The sequence below is a fragment of the Chionomys nivalis genome, chromosome 10, assembly GCF_950005125.1.
Source record: "Chionomys nivalis chromosome 10, mChiNiv1.1, whole genome shotgun sequence".
Taxonomy (NCBI): domain Eukaryota; kingdom Metazoa; phylum Chordata; class Mammalia; order Rodentia; family Cricetidae; genus Chionomys; species Chionomys nivalis.
Genome location: NC_080095.1, coordinates 76,184,647 through 76,201,241, shown reverse-complemented (window position 1 = coordinate 76,201,241; position 16,595 = coordinate 76,184,647). Strand labels below are relative to the sequence as shown.

The 16,595-nt window shown below is 41.6% G+C and overlaps 1 protein-coding gene across 3 annotated transcripts in view; it reads left to right on the top strand.

The window, feature by feature from the left end:
• Window positions 1-16,595, top strand: part of Dock4 (dedicator of cytokinesis 4) — a 390,974-nt gene that overhangs the window by 176,360 nt on the left and 198,019 nt on the right. For all 3 annotated transcript variants that reach the window (XM_057782100.1, XM_057782101.1, XM_057782099.1), the window contains exons 3-6: window positions 949-989; window positions 3,162-3,217; window positions 6,264-6,360; window positions 11,379-11,527. In XM_057782100.1, coding sequence (XP_057638083.1) covers window positions 949-989; window positions 3,162-3,217; window positions 6,264-6,360; window positions 11,379-11,527 — 343 coding nt within the window. The remainder of the gene's footprint in view (window positions 1-948; window positions 990-3,161; window positions 3,218-6,263; window positions 6,361-11,378; window positions 11,528-16,595) is intronic.

The window sequence follows — 16,595 nt, the reverse complement described above, 5'->3', positions numbered from 1 at the left end:
AAAATAATAGCCCTAGAAGACTGGGTCATTCCGAATGTAAGCACAGTAGACACTGTGGCCAATTACACTCATCAAATACCTCATTGATGTAAGTATACAAGCTCACTTGGGTAACAATTCTTAGGACATGAGGCTGATCTTGTGGCAGGGGGTGGGTTGTATGTATACACACGTCTGTTACATCACTGCTCACCAGGTACTATTATAGGTGGTGGGCTTATGTATGTATACACACGTCTGTTACATCACTGCTGGCGAGCTTCTATTATAGGTGGTGGGCTTATGTATGTATACACACGTCTGTTACATCACTGCTGGCGAGCTTCTATTATAGGTGGTGGGCTTATGTATGTATACACACCTTCTGTTACATCACTGCTGGCCAGGCGTTGTTACTTCCAGATCAGTCTGTGCTTCCCATGAGACAGGACTTAGAGTGACATTAGGTCTTATGTAGACTCTTGCACTTCCTTTGGACATGATGTGGCCCTTAGTGAAATGGGGAGAAGTGGTGCTCACAGAGCTAAGGTGATGTCCCCCAAATTAAAGAGTAGGCTGAGCTTGGTGTCACAAACCTGGGAAGCTAAGGATGAAAGATTCTGAGTTCAAGGCCATCTTAGGCTACGTAGACCCTATTGCAAAAATAAAATGAAAACGGCTAGTAAATTGCAGTGAGTTTCTTTATTTAAGCCCAATGCTTTTGATCCAAGCCCCTCTTTCCACTTATACAAGTTTCTGGTACAATTTTAACGAATCAGTTTATGAGTGAAATGCTTAAACTTCCGGTCAATTGATCTCTCACCTAGCCTAGTCCTAGAACTGCTGTGCTTATGCATAGAATAGTCATAGGAAGATTAAAATTCCAACATCAAAGAACACTTCATTTCTTATCTTTAAGTATTATCATGGTTTATGTATTAAAATGTAATAACGATTATGTCTCCACAGGCTGGTACAGAGGATTTGCCTTAAAAAACCCAAATATCAAGGTAAAAAGGGTTATTTATAACTGTAATTATAAGATTTATTTTTTACTGAAGATGATTATTTAAATTATTTTGCTGTACAATTGAAATTAGAGTTGGACTCTTAATTAGGCTCCCAAACTGATAATACAGAGTCTCATAATTTTGGGAATTCCTTTGAACTGGGATTAATATTAAGGTAAGACACTGAAGCCATAATTCTCTAGAGCCCTCGAAAATTGTGCTGGCAAGTGCTTAAGCTCGTCAGATAGAAGCAAAACCTTTTGAAGTGTTAGTTTTCCAGAGAGGTAAATTAAAATTCAGGCAGAGGAAATATATTACAAAGGAAATACTGAATAGTGATATTTAGTCTTTAAATTTCCTGTGGTCTTGTTTGTAAAGGCGCCAGTATGGAGGAGTAGGTTCATTTTAGTGTTGTGATAAGGGCTCCTTGGGTGATGGGAGCTGAATTAAGAATGTAGCACTTGGAAGCGCTCTTCTCTCTTGCCATTCGAGGAAGGCCCTAAGAGTCACTGTCTGTATTCATATTAAACCCCGAGGAAGTAATGGGACTTTCATTTTATCTTTCATTTGGGAAGTTTGTGGCTTTTAATAGTAATCATTACTCTGTTCCATTCCAGCCATCAGTAGCTTTTAAATGCCCCCATAGTCTTCCCGTTGTTTTTGTTTTTGTTTTTTGTCTTTTTATTTTACTGGTGTGTGTGTGTGTGTGCGCGTGCGCGCGTGCACGTGCATGCCCATACAGCAAGGCCCATAGGTCATTCTCTCCTTGCCATGCTTCTCCCAGGGATCGAACTCAGGTTGTCAGGCATGGCAGCAAATGCCCATCTAATACAATCATATATCTCATTCATAGTTTTGATTTAATTCTGGCTTTTTTAAAACTGTGGATGACAAATTGTATCATTTTTCATTTTCAAAATACAGTCAAAAGGTTTTTGCCTTTCTCTGCTTAAAGACAGCTCCTGCAAGAACATCCAACTGTGTTTAATTACTTCATTTCATTATTTTAGATCAGTCCCAAGGAAAGCCTAAGGGACAAATGAGCATATAAACTTAATTTCTGGATTCTCTAGCCTTCATTTAAAGGTTTTTTTTTTTTTTTTTAATTTTTGGGCATATGCAGCACAATGCAAATATAGCCTTGATATTTAATTATTCATCTAGCACACATTTCTGAAAAGATTATTATGGTTTCTCTGTCACTTCTGTCTCATGTCATAAATGTTGATTTTGACTTTTCTTTTTTGGGGTTATTTTATTTGTTAATTCTGTCATATTGGAATAAATATAAATCTTTTAAAAATAGTTTTTAAACAGTCTCTTCCTTTTTATTACTGTAGACTATGTATATATGTGTGTGTTTCTGTGTATGTGTGTATAATTGAGCTCAACACTAAGCCATCTGACCAGCCCAAATTTTGTTTGGCAATACCGTGAATTAAGCCCATGACCCCCTGTAAAGCAGACAAGTGTTCTTTCACAGAGCTCGGCTGTAAGCTCATGTCATTCATGGTAACATAATTTCAGCCTGGTCTGATGTTACGTGTCTGTAACCCCAGCACATGGAGGCTAAGGTAGAAAGATTGCTGAGTCTGAGGACAGCCTGGTCTACATATGTGAGTTTCTTGCTGGTTGGCCTATGGTGTGAGACCATGTCTCATAAACCAATTGCCAAATAACAACAACATCAAAGGTAATTTTTTCCATTTATAAACCACAGTTTTTATATAGAAATATTGAATGCTTTTTCTTTTCTGCTTTATGGAGAATGTACTTGTTTAGCTGGGCAAAGTAGTAGCCCAGAGTCATAAGTCAGCTTTGAGGAAGCGTAGCTGCAGGATTGCCACAAGTTTAAGGCCAGCCTGGTCTATGTAATAAATTCCAGGTTAGACAAGGCTACATGGCAAGACTCTGTTGCAAAAAATAAGTAAATGAAACAAAAAGAATGTGAGATTTTTTCCCATTATATTTAGAAAAATCTCTAAATGTGTTAAGTTGGAATAGGCACTAGAAATAACGGTTTGGGCCACATTGCATGTTAGCCCCTAAAGTGGGCTGGTGTTTTGTTGTTCCCCATATTGTCTGGGTTGTTAACTGTTTCAGATATAACTGTTTATGAACAATTGACTTTAAGAGACAGCTAGACCATAACCTTCATGTTTTCTTTTCCAGGGTATATTTCCTTCCAGCTATGTTCACTTGAAAAATGCCTGTGTAAAGAACAAAGGGTAAGAATGCATTGTATTAGTAGTGGAAGGATTCCCACAGCTGCCTTGGAATTGAAAGGCTTGGTAATTGTATTGCAAAATGACCTACAGAAGATCAAACCATGTTCTTTGTTGTTTGAGAGGAGATACTAGAGCAGCAGATAGAGATAATTCAAGAACCCAGTTCTAAGTGCTGAGGCACAGGACATCCTAGGATATGTGCATCTCTCAGTGTCCATCAGTAATGTTCAGCCACAGGGGCATCCCAGGGTACAGCTGGCTCTCATTGTCCACAGATCATCAAACTTGTTTAATCTTATACAGAGAAACTGGTTTTTCTTGGTTTCCTGGTTTTTAGGGACACTTGCCAGGCAGGGGCCCTACCATGGTGAGTAAGAGTGCTTGCTATGCAAACCTGACAACCTGAGTTTGATCTTTAGATATCACACACAAAGGAAAAAGAAAACTCCATGAAAGTGTCCCCTGACCCTCACATGTATGCAAGAGCACATGTATGACCTCACACATACTGTGCACACACAGTACTAACACAAAGAAGTTAAAAACAAAACTATATTTGGTGGTTCACATTTCAGCCCAGCACTCAGGAAATAGAGACAGGTGGATCTCTGTGACTGATAGGCTAGCCTGGCCTACGCAGTGAGCTCCTGGCCAGCCAGGGCTACATAGTAAGGCCCTGTCTCATGGAGGATGCCTGGCAATTTCTTCCCAGTTAGTAGAGCAAGGTCCAGCGAGGTCGGGGCCTCAGCACACATCCTGTGCTGAATCGGGGACCTACATCTTGGGGGGCCTTTTCTGCCAAAGTGGTGGTGGCAGCTGCTAGGTGTGGGTCCGGGCCCTTCAGTTTCAGCCAGAGCTCTTAACTGCTGAGCCGTATCTTTAGCCCTATATTTTTGTTGTTGTTCCTGGTGTACTGGAGTATAGCTGCCCTGACGCTATGAGCCCTACGAAATGTGGATAAAGGTGTCCCAGAATTTGCTTGTTTGAGTTGAAGACTTACAGGTTCTAGGCCTTCACCAGGCCTGATGGGAATTATAGGGCAATGGGAACTCAGGGTGAATGGCCTCTTTTCTAAAAAGGAGTCACTGCAGTTGATGTCAAACCATGGTTCTATGACTCTAGGAGAAAAGCTTTGTCCTGAAAATGTTCAAGGACACAGAATGTCGGCTGCTTGTTTTTCCCAAGAGAAAGATCTCCAGGATGTAAATATCACCCAACTTGTCTTAAGCATATTTTTAACATGATGGACTGACCACTGGGATGAAACTGATGCAAAGTTTGTCTCAGAATAGCTGAACGAAATACATTTCAGGGCCGTTACTAAGATAATATATTTCAGCACTAATTTAGGGGTTTATGTAATTAATACAAAAGAGTTGTCCTGTCTACGTGGTATTTTGTGTTTGAACTTTTGCATTTTGTTTGAACAACCCCAGATGAGCTTTCCACATATTGAAATGTCTGTGGTTCATCCCTAGATCTTCAGAGCAAAGTAGGGTCCATGGTGAGGCTCTTGAAATTAAATGATAGTTCATGAATTAGGGCAGGTACCTTCTGTATTGTTTAATTCTTGCCGAGACCTCACTTTTAAAATGTTGAGTGCAGTGGCAAGGATTCCTGGGGATCTCTTGTTCCCTCTAGGGCTTTGTATAGGATCATTTTCTAATCTCTGAATCCAGATATTCATTGCTTAAATTGCAACAGCTGCTTCAAAAGCTGAGTAAATAATCTACCTTTGGGAAGTGCCATGTGTAGGTTCTTTGAACCATCCTGTATCCTCCACAGGGTTTATGTTACTGTTTACATTCTTTCTAGTTTTAAGTTCCAGTTTTACATTTTCATCTTAACTTATGCCCTAGAAAGAAGGGAAAGATTCACATTCACAGGACAGGATTTTTTCAATAATGAGAAATGAGGAGATGGAACTCAATGAGGGGAAGAATCAAGGCAAGATTTAGTTTCTGCACTCATTTTAGGAAGGTTCCCCAAAGACAGCCTTACATACTTGGACATGACATCCTAAGGACCTGCTGAGCAGTTTGCCTCATGTTAATAAGGACTCTCTCTTGGAGTTTAATAAGCTGTTTCCTTTTACATATGAGATGTTGGCCTTCAGACAAATTAACCTGAAATAAAGGAAATAGTCCCCATTGATATTACTGATTGCGTTCTTCTGAGAGGCAGTAATGATAATGGCCATGTAACCTCTTGAACCTGCACAAACCCAGAAAGGATTTGACAAAAGAAACTGGAGGTGAAGAAGATTCTTCTGTGCTAAAGGCATGACCCAAGGGCAACCTAAAGTCCCTCCCATTTATCTCCTCATGATGTTTCCTTTCAGGACAGACATACATACCTGACTAATAATAATTATTTCTGGCTGTAAAAGAAGAAGTGAAGAGTCCATTATATTAAACACAGAGAGGAACCTTCTGCAATGAACGTGCTAATGTCTATGACATATTAAGCCTCAGCTCTGCTGTATTGTAACAATATTAATCAAGCACATTTTTTTTCATTGGCCTATTCCAAATAATATGATTAAGGGGTTAGTGAGCTCAAGTGGATGCTTAGGGGATGCTCTAGTTATGGGTTAGCTACAAGTTCACACGCCATGCATCCTGGTGGCTGAGTAGGTATTTCTTTCAGTCCTGTTGAGTCCTCTGGTCACAGCACTTGGGTGCCAGAGGTCGCCTCATAGTTGGTGTAGTCTGCGGATCTTGTGGCAGGTGAAAGCAATTGAGAGATTATAGAGTTAAGTTAAAAGACAACAATTAAAAGAGTTGTCTACTGGCCAGGCTGTCTCAGAAGTAGAATGCTAATATTCTTTCTCCTCATTCAGTCTTCACCTAGATCAAGTGGCTGGGCCCTTGGCCATTGTACTACCCTCACGTCTAGCCTTCCTCATATAAGCTCCTAGTCTAGTCACATCCTGGTTGCGGCTGTACCTCAAGGGGCTTTCTTTCCTGGTTGATCTTCTTGAGTGTTAAAGAGGAAATGCTCTCTCTGGCATATATATATGTTTTTGTCATCTTCAATTTCACAGACAATTTGAAATGGTTATTCCCACTGAAGACTCGGTTATCACAGAGATGACGTCCACATTAAGAGACTGGGGAACTATGTGGAAACAGCTCTATGTGGTAAGTAACTTTTTCAGGGTGTGATTTTTAGTTTGAGAATTGTCTTCAGAAATATGTGACCATGAGTACCCATCAACAAATATTTGAAAGCTTACTGTAGGTCACTGGCTCTTCTTGGGAAGTCAGGGATATAGATCTTGCTTAGTCATATTTTGTATTATAATCCCATTGTCCCCACGGAGCATTGGTTTTATGCATTGTATTTCAACACCACAAGAACATAAACGATAGGTTTTCTAACATCTAACCAAATGAGTGTTTATGTGGGCCTAGTTTTAGATTTCCTGAATATTTTTAATTTCAAAATGAAGCCATTCTCAATACAGCTTTAGTAGTTGTGCCCTTCAGCAAGTCTTACTTCTATGAATGATTTGAGTATATTGTAAATGAAAACTTAGCTAGGGTCAGAAAGTATTCTAAATATTCTAAGGAAGGGAAGTCAATTTTATTAAAAAATGGGTTATAGTTATGTCTATGTATTAATTTACTTGTTATAACTAATTACGTTGTTCAGATGGCCCTATCCTGCTGGAGCGGGTGGCTTTAGAACTCATTAGGAAAATCCACAGGATAGTTTTAGATGAGTTGCTGAAGTGTGGCCAACAGTCAGATTGTACACCTCTGGGGCTCTGTGCTGAGACCGAGACAGGGAAATGCACATGTGACTGCTAAATTTTTTTTTCATTTTAATTAGAAAAATCATAACCCCAAGTATTATTGCATTGAAAGTAACTTTGTAAAGTATTTGACCTAGTATATCTTTAAAATACTCAACATACTATATTCATAATATGTCTGACTCTCTCCGTGTGTGTGTGTGTGTGTGTGTGAGAGAGAGAGAGAGAGAGAGAGAGAGAGAGAGAGAGAGAGAGAGAGAGAGAGAGAGAGAGTGCACGTGCACACACATATCTGTGTCCTTTTGTAGTTGACCAAGGGTATCACTTGCTTTCTTTGCTATTACTGTTAGTGAGGACCAAAGTTGATTTTGTCTTGTTCAGTTATTTCTACATGCTTTTGAGGTCATAACCACTCTGGGGCATCTATTTTGGGGATAGATTTAGTTGCTTTGAAGAGCTGCACATAGTAAAATCTACAAGTAATATTTTTGGCTACTGTTCTGAGTAACAGAAAAGAGACTGATTAGCTAACATTGTGTGATACTGGGATAATAGACAATTGTTTGAGGAGCAAATATGAAATTCAGCCCAAATGTAGATTGACTTTTGGAACCAGGATGATGCAATCATGTTGGGCTTTCTGGTTTCTCTTTCTATGATTGCATAAATGCTTTGGTTCAACATACATTTCTTTTTGCTTTTTTTTTTTTTTCCAAGACATGGTTTCTTTGTGTAGCCCTGGCTGCCCTGAAACTCACTCTATAGACCTGCCTGGCCTCGAACTCAGAGACTGCCTGTCTCTGCCTCCCAAGTGCTATGATTAAAGGAGTGCACTGCTATGCCCAGCTAGCACCTAACCTTTTCCCTGAAAGATGTCTGGTGAAAGCGATAAGCTTTGTAGATTGCAAATAGTATATGAGGTAATTTATTGGGTTTCTGCTTCTTCTTTGGGATGGTTGGCTAGCCTGATCTATGAGGACAGGGGAGGCAGAAGCAGGGAACAGGGTTTAGATGGCTCTGGGCATAGTGGAGATGACTTCGGTGCATCAGCTCAGCTTTATTCCAGAGTATAGGAAATATACAGGACTGGGGAGCCTTGGGACAAACCCTAATTTGCATTAAGTGACACAGTCCTATCATAAAGCATCATGTGTGGCAGCAGGATCCTATAGCAAAACTCCTGGTACAAGTCTTAGTTGCCGTATATACAGCAGGGGAAAGGCTTCTAGAAGGAAACTGTGCCAAGGGTCGTGCTAGAGATAAATCAGGCATCCAGGCTTAGAAACAGCTTTCAGATAAAGTCAGCCCTCTGGGCCCAGAGACAGTCTCCAGATAAGGGCAGGTGGAGAGCAAGAAGTCTCACTGTTGAGGAGGGAGTCTTCCCTGTTGCCAAGCTTAGAGAAAGCTTCCAGGCTCTCGTAGACTGCAGCCTAGGACCAGCAGGATCTCCCAACAATGTATGTAGACGTTTAGCCTATAACAGAATGGTAACTGCTCAAGAAATTCTAGTTTGTTCTTTTAAATCGTGTTGTTAAGGGCTTAAATAATAACCTTTAAAATATGTTTAATAAATCCAGCAGCGTAAGCAGGAAAAATGTCGAGGAAGCATGCAGCTGTCTTGGTGCAGCCCCCGAGCTATGCTTTCCTTCGCCCTTCCTCCCTGGGGCTCCTCCAGGTGCTTTTTATTCTTGAATCTTAGCAAAGATGATTTATCCCAAGTCCCACACTAAACAGTACCGCCGGAGTCAAAATCTAGGTCTCCTGCCATTGAAACCTGTTCTGTTCTCATTTGAAACCTACTGAAATCAGCCACCTCTAAAATAGGAAACCACAGTTCATTTTTGGATGCATGTCCAAACGCACTATGGGGATTTCTAGGCATTGTTTCAATCCAGTTGTTTAGTATTGGAATACACTCTTTTCCTTTACTACTAAATGGAATGTGTTTTTTAAAAAATATTTCTTAGAATGCTTCTTAGCTCTCCATTCTTTTCAAATTCAGTTTTTTGCAAAATATAATTTTGTGAGCAGATCCTCTATTTATGCTTTTCATCGCTTTCATTTTGTGTGATAAGTTTGTCTGATAAGCCCAGTGGTGATCTTCCTGCTTTGCCCTCCTGCAGCCAGTATAAAAGGTGTGGACCACTACGCCCAGCTCTTTCTCTTGAAGTTAGCAGGTAGGCCCATCTTAAAGTTGATGGGTAGGCCCATTACATGGTGGGATTATCCCTTCCATTTTTACAGTTTCTCCCCTGAGAGAGGCAGCTGACCAGCCAGCTAGTTTTCATTTTTATGAAAAGATTTTGCTTCCTTCTTGCATCAGCATCCCCTTGTCAGAAGATGTGATGTGTAAGATCAAGTTCACACTCCTGAACATGAGCAGGCACGTGCCTTTGCCCCTGTGATGGTGAGGGTGCCATCTCTCCTTTGCCGCATGAGTCCTGACTTTTTATAGCACTCTTATGCAATTTATTTTCATTCGGTGGATTTTTTTCCTTCGTACCACAGGTATTTTCAAATGTCCCTTGGTCTTCTGCTTCTTCAATTGCAGGACCTAAACAGTAACTGCTTCCGGAGGTGTGCAAGAAATAATTCCCATAAATCACTGTTTGCTCCTTCCTCTCCACCCCTGGGAGCTCAGGCACAGCTGCCGTGGATGAAGACAGCCACTAAGCAGTTAATTACAAGAATATTGTGTTGCAGAGCCCTTGTAATGGCTTGTAAGAGAGTGTAGAACATGAGAAAGGAGCAGGCAGTAATAGAACACAGTAATGGAAAACAGGCTCAATAGAGTGAGTTAGGAGTTGAGAGGAGAAGGAGGTTATTTATGGCTTCGAGGATCCGGGCCTGGTTCCTGGAGAAAGCTTCCTGTCTTCCTGGCATCTCTGTCAGATCTGCACAGCACCTGATGGCGCCTCAAAACATCAAGTAGAAACAGCAAAAAAGCATGGCTGCATTTATATATATATATAAATAATATATATATAAACTTCTGGAGGATAATAGCCTATAAATTCATATCACTGTTTATGTACACTCGTGGTTCTCGATCTGTGGGTCATGACAGCCTTGAGGTTGCATATCGGACATCCTGCATATCCAGTATTTACCTTATAATTCATAACAGTAGCAACCTTACAGTTATGAAGTAGCAATGAAATAACTTTATGGTTGGGGGGCGGTCAGCACAGCATAAGGAAGTATATTTAAAAGGGTCACAACATTATGAAGGTTGAGAACCACTGGCGTCGACTATGAATGATTTTTGTAGAAAGTAGAAGCATATCTATGACTGAGAAAGACGTGGGGTAGATACCCAGTGTCTCTGTGGTAAGATGTCTAGTTTTTCAATGTTGGTAAAGACACAGCTTTTGTTGGGCTTTTTGTGAGCCATGTTGAACCATAATAGCACTAGGAAGATGTTGCTAACACTGGGGTGCGTGTTTTCCTTCACACTTGTCTGCGAGCTCCTGTGTCTTCACGGTAACTCCCTGTTGTGGATGCTGTGGTGCTCTTTACAGAGGAGAAAATTCAGAGAGCTTGTTAATGAAATGCTAGTTTTCCTCTAGGACGATGCAGGTCGAAGCCAGGTGACAATCCTCCGTCTCCTAAGACAGTTCTTCACTGTGTGCCCTGTCACGTATGTGATCACAAAACCAGAAACCCCACGTCTTCCTGGGAAACAGTACTATCCAGTCTTAGTGATGACTGGGTGCATCATCAAGGTTTGACCCATCTTTCTTCCACCAAACCATGGTGATTGGTGACTTTGACAGGGATTGTGTTGAGGCTGTGTGATCGTTTGAAGTAAATAAGAAGGCCCCATTTCCTATGAGTCTGAGTTTTGACCAGATAACGGCAGTGAACACTGATCAATGTTTGAGTCTGAAACCTCCTTGTGTGTCCAAATTCATGACTTGATTGATGAAGAATTAGTACCAACCTTCAAGAAATAAGTGGGTGACAGTGTTTTCCATGTCATTGGTTTTAGGTGCATGTAGCCAAGACTCAGACAAAAACATAAGTCCTCAGGGAAAACTGATTGACAGGGGCCACGCCTTAAAGCATAGTAGAGATCGTGTAGAGATAAGGAAGAAACTCCAGGAGAAGACACTAGGCTATTCTCTCAGGCAGAGGCTAAGCCAAGCCTAGGGAAGGAACACAACATCTGTGTTAGGGAGTTGAGAGGTCACATTTGGCTTGGACAGGAGAGCAGCGTTGCGAGACTTGCGTGAAAATACATAGAGGTGCATGTCACTCCAAGCACAGGAAGTGGGAAAGATTTATTGGTGGAGACTCTGTCTACACCATGGCAAGCCCGTGGTCACCTACTCCCTTTGGTTCCCTTCCATTCCAGCCAGAGGACTGACTGCCAAGTCTCCATGTTTACATATTCCCTAGAGAAACGAAGGTGATCTCTTCCACCGCCTCTGGCACATCATGAACGAAATCCTAGACCTGCGGCGGCAGGTGCTCGTCGGCCATCTTACCCACGACAGGATGAAGGACGTGAAGCGCCACATCACTGCCCGACTGGACTGGGGGAATGAGTGAGTACTGACGGTTGCAGGGTGCTGGGAGTGAGTTAGAGCAGGGCATGCAGGTGCCACTAGGAGCAATCACACACAGGTTTCCCCATGCTCCTCATTTCAGGCTTCGTGTGGACCATCAATCATATCTCATGGGTCTCGTGTGTGCCCTTAGATATTTTGCTTTCTAATGTCTGATAGTGTGACAGTGGACAGGTGGTCACAAGAAATGTAATGTTCATGGAGATGCAGTTTCTGACTAAAATGTGTTTTTTCACCCGTTAGTGTTTAGCTTTGGTTGATGAGTTTTCTTTTATTGTGTACCTCTTCTGTGTCATGGCGTGGATGGGCAGTGTGGTGCAGAGGGAAACACAGATCTTCCCAGCCTCTGCTAAATGCCTCATGTTGAGTGCACAGCTGTTCTCAGCCCTGTGCAGGCAGATAGCCGCTCTGAAGAACTGCTTAGGAGAGCTCAGGTAAAGGCTGTCATTGACTGAAATTTACTTTTAAATAAAAATGTGAGGGACTTATTTAAAGTAACAGCTAAGCACTTAAGTAGTAAATCTAATTACTAGAAGCTCTGATCCAAGCTGATACTCTAGTCTGTATGAATATTAACATAGGAGTGACAAAATAGGATACGCCAACTTTGTCTGTGTGCCTGGTGTGCACAAAACCAAAGACTAAGGTAATGATGTCATTTCTTAATACCCTGCCAGGCCACACCCTTACCTTCTCGAATGTTATCAAGCTCCTCTGTGCTCTTTGGCATTTAGTGATCTCATTCTGGGGTGTCGAGAGGGTGTGGAGAACGGCAGTGAACATGGGACGTATAAAGGGAGACCACCGAGAAGGAAGCCATGAGTAATGTACCTCCTTCTGAATCTGGAAAAACCCACCTGGAAGTAGAAAGTTGCTTCCCCTAAATATAGGAAGCGGCTTTCTCAGAAGCTACACTTGATTTCGGCCCAACTGTTCAGGGAATACACAGACCCTGTACCAGATTTTAACCCTCCCTCTTGCCCACCGCGTTTGTCATAGCTTATTGAATATGATATGCCACTCAGCTTTCTACAGAGAATAAAATATTCAATTTAAATATGCCTAGAGGATTCATTCCTATGGGAAATAAAAGCAAGAAGGCAGGAAGATGGACTAGGAACTATATATATATATATATTTTTTTTTACTTTTCCCCCTTTATTTGTTTGTTTATTTGTGTGTATATGTGTGTGCACGTGATGACCAGAGGAAAGCTTGCGGGAGTTGGTTCTCTGCTTCCACCATGTAGGTCCTGGAGATTGAACTCAGGGCCTCAGGATTGGTGGCAAGTACATTTGCCCCCTGGGCCATCACACCTGCCCAGATCATTTTTAAAAACTGGAAGCAAATTTCTGAAACCTCTGTTGTGTGGGAGAACTGAGCTGGAGGACAAAGGCCTTTGCAGCTCCAGAGGATGGGTTGGACAGAGAACTTGCTCTGCCTCCTCCTGGCCTGGATTTGCAGCCTTGGTGCTGGGTTTCTCCTTTGTGCCTGGCCTCATGGAATCCTTGCTCTCTTTTGTTTGGTTGATCTTGTGCTGTTGCTGCTTCTCCTCTCTCTCCTCTTTCTCTTCCTCCTCCTCCTTCTTTCTTCAAGACAAGGTTTCTCTATGCATCCTAAGTTGTTCTGGAACTCAATTTGTAGAACAGGTTGGCCTCAAACAGAGATTGTTCTCCCTCTGCCTCCCAAGTGCTGGGAAAGGTGTATGCCACCATGCCCACTTAGTTTTTAGTCTTACTTTTAAAATCCTTTGATATTTTACTTGGTTATTGGTCACTATGCCAGTCTTCATTTAAATGAGGACTAGTTTGTTAATAAGGATGTTGGATGGAGTTAGATCATGAAAAATCATGAGGAAATGTAGAAGAGGCAAAGAAACCAACCAACCAGCCCTTATCTGTTTAATGAAGGGAAACTGAAGGATGGGGAAGCGGAGAAAAAAATTGAATTAGGATTGTATTAAGGCTAGGCTTTTATTTTAAATTAGGATTGTATTAAGGCTAGGCTGTTGTTTTGAATTAGGATTGTATTAAGGCTAGGCGTTTGACTTATATGAGTTTTAGCTTGTGCTTTGGCCAGTTCTATTGCTAATTTATGATAAGTTAGTTAAAAATAATGCTTGAAAGTGAAAAGTATAATTTAAATCATCCTTAAACCCATGAATTCTCTCATTCTCTTATTCTGTGTTCTTTAAATTTTATTGATGATTTATTTATGAATATTCAACATTTGGGTTATACATTTGCCATAGTCCTTTAAGGATAAATTCATTCCCTTATTAAAGAGTGCTAAGAGGAAAGCAAATTAAGATAATTTCTTTGCCTATTAAACTAGGTCATATTGTCCTGGGAAATGATCTGTCAGCACATAAATCTCTTACCAAACATGAGTTAAGAATGTGCTCAGTGTCACGTTGCATTCTGGACTGCAGGAGAGCAGCGAAGAGGAGTCCTCTGGATGGGGGGTTGGAGCTTAGATGAAGTAGGCGAGGTCCTTCTTGTTCCCTAACAAAATCAGAAAAAGGTAGTTCTCTCCTGAAATCCCCAGGCAGAATTAAAGTGGGGGTACAGATTTCTGTAGCCTCTGAAGTCTGAAGAGAGTACACAGAAAGGCAAAGACATTCTTTCTGGTGTCCCAGAGTATTTTAGTGGCTGGGTTGATATAAACATTGTCCCTTCCTGCCCAGGTCTGGCTTTCTGTATCTTATATGGTCTTACGCCATCTGTTTTCTCTAGGCCTAATTTTCCTATGTTCATTGTAAAGTATTGCTCTGATACTTCATTCTTTGAGCTAAGAAACCTCAGAGTGGCTTGTTTACCCTTAGATAGTTCCTATTAATTGACAAAACAAAAATGAATTGCCACAGGTAAGATGTTTTTCTCCCTATTTTGACTTCAAGAAGCTGGCAGCAGCTGATAGCTCCGGCCATTCAGAAAAGAGAAAAAGAACTGCTACTCCTGTCAGTAGCAGTTCAGGAAGGGCCAGAAGATCACAGCTGGGGCCGAGCTTGACTCAGCTCTGTAGTGCTAGAGATGTGTGGCCCTTCATAGATCTTTTCTCTCTGATGTGCTATGGAAGGTCCTGAATTCCCTGGTTCAGACTCACAAAGAAGGAATATCTCTGACAACCAGTAGCTAAGCTAGTGGGCTCATTTGGGTTGAACATTTTGTGTCAGTCTCTCTGACTGCCAGCCAGCTGCAGATGTCAGGTGCCCACACGAGGGCCAGCCAGATATACGTCATCAAGAGGAGACAGTCACACAAATACCCTGTTCTCTCACCACCCCCCTCCCGGGAGAGAATGTTGCTTAGGCACCCCCCTCGTAGAAGAAACTCTGACCAAGGCAGATGCTAAGATTCTTATGGGATTGTATGCGCTGTATCCTGTAATACAAAAGCTTTCGTCAGCAAGGTAAACCTGGAGTCAAATGGTACAGCCTAGTTCCGTGACTGCCGGGAGGGGACAGAGAATGGGAGCTGACCCTGCAGAGTCCCTGGAGTGGAATAACATAGGAGGATGTGACTAGTTTGGGAATAAACAGCTGTACTTATTGTGATCTGAAAATTCAACTGAAAGAATAGACTTGCAGTTCCTTTGAGCATCATTTAAGAAAATAAGGAAGAAGTTTAGTGTCAACTGACAGCCTTCCCATTTTAACAGCTAGTGTTTTTTCAGGGTGGCTGGGCAGTGTTTGGCTTGAAGTAGGCACTGAATTAATTTTAATAATGCAACTTTAATGAGATGTTGAAGCAGAGAATTTCAGGATTCTCTGTTATTTTTAATACAGAAGCTAAGAGAGCTATAGTTCTGTAACGAGAAGTGCAGTGCCGGAAGGCTTCTGTCTTGGAGAGTTGTAGCTGGAGGCTTTTCTGTGTCCTACCCAGTCCTGCAGTCACTTATGAAATAATCACTCAGAGGCTTAATATTAATTATAATTATTTTCCCAGTGACTCAGGCTTATTATTAACTAGCTCTTACATACAAATTAACTCATTTTTATTAATCTGTGTACCGCCATGTGGCCTGTGGCTTATCTTTCGGCAGCTTCTGGTGTCTCTCAACTCTGCCTTCTTTCTCCCTTTATTCAGTTTACTTTTCCCACCTTGTTATATTCTGCCCTGCCATAGGCCAAAGCAGCTTTATTCATCGACCAAAAAAAAGAACACATATTCATTCACAGCGTGCAGTAAAACATCCTACATCAGAGAGTGATGCTGAGAGGGCCGCAGAGTAATTTATCCTCAACAAACTCAAAATGAAAACAGAGTGTGAAAATGAAGAAAGTATGGGTGACAGGGACAATTTGGAAGGCAGTGGGGAGCCTTTTGGGGTGACTGCTACATAAGGTTCATTTAGGGGGTAAATGGACTCATGTGGCATTGCCGTCAGTGGTACCTAGTGGTAGAAGAGCATACTAACAATATTGCTGGAGGGACACTGTCCTGAAAAAGGGTTACACTCACGTTCTACTGTCCATGGTAAGATTTCCTAAATTCAGAATCATATCAGTAACCCATGGAGTCACTAGAACCTCAACCTTAACCCCATATTGGCTATAGTAACACCTGATACAAAACCATTTCACCATCATCGACAGGCCTAAGCTGTGCTGCCTCTCTGTTCCGTGCCTTTGCAGTCTTACCCCAGAACGTGCCATGAATGAGAAACATGCATACGTTCCTGGGCATCACATGGGACATATTAACTCCGGTAGGCTACATGGAACCCTAAAGGGCAGACTTCTCTCTCGCCACTTCCTTTCTCAAAAACCTAATTATGGCTAACTCTAGTTTCTAGTGTACTCCAGTCCAAAAGCGCTTCTCTGTTCCTGGCTTGTGGGTTGTTGAGTCTCCACTGTGTGCTATCAAATGGCAGGATAGTTTCATCAAGAGCATTAATGCATCCCACCATGATTTGACTCTGTCATATTCTGTTTTCCAGTTTGCCCTTTGCCCAACCTTGTGCTATATTCATTCCAAATGCAGAAACAAATTCGGAGCAGGAGGTTATGTGGTTGAACAGATTTGATTACTTCTCCAGATACTGT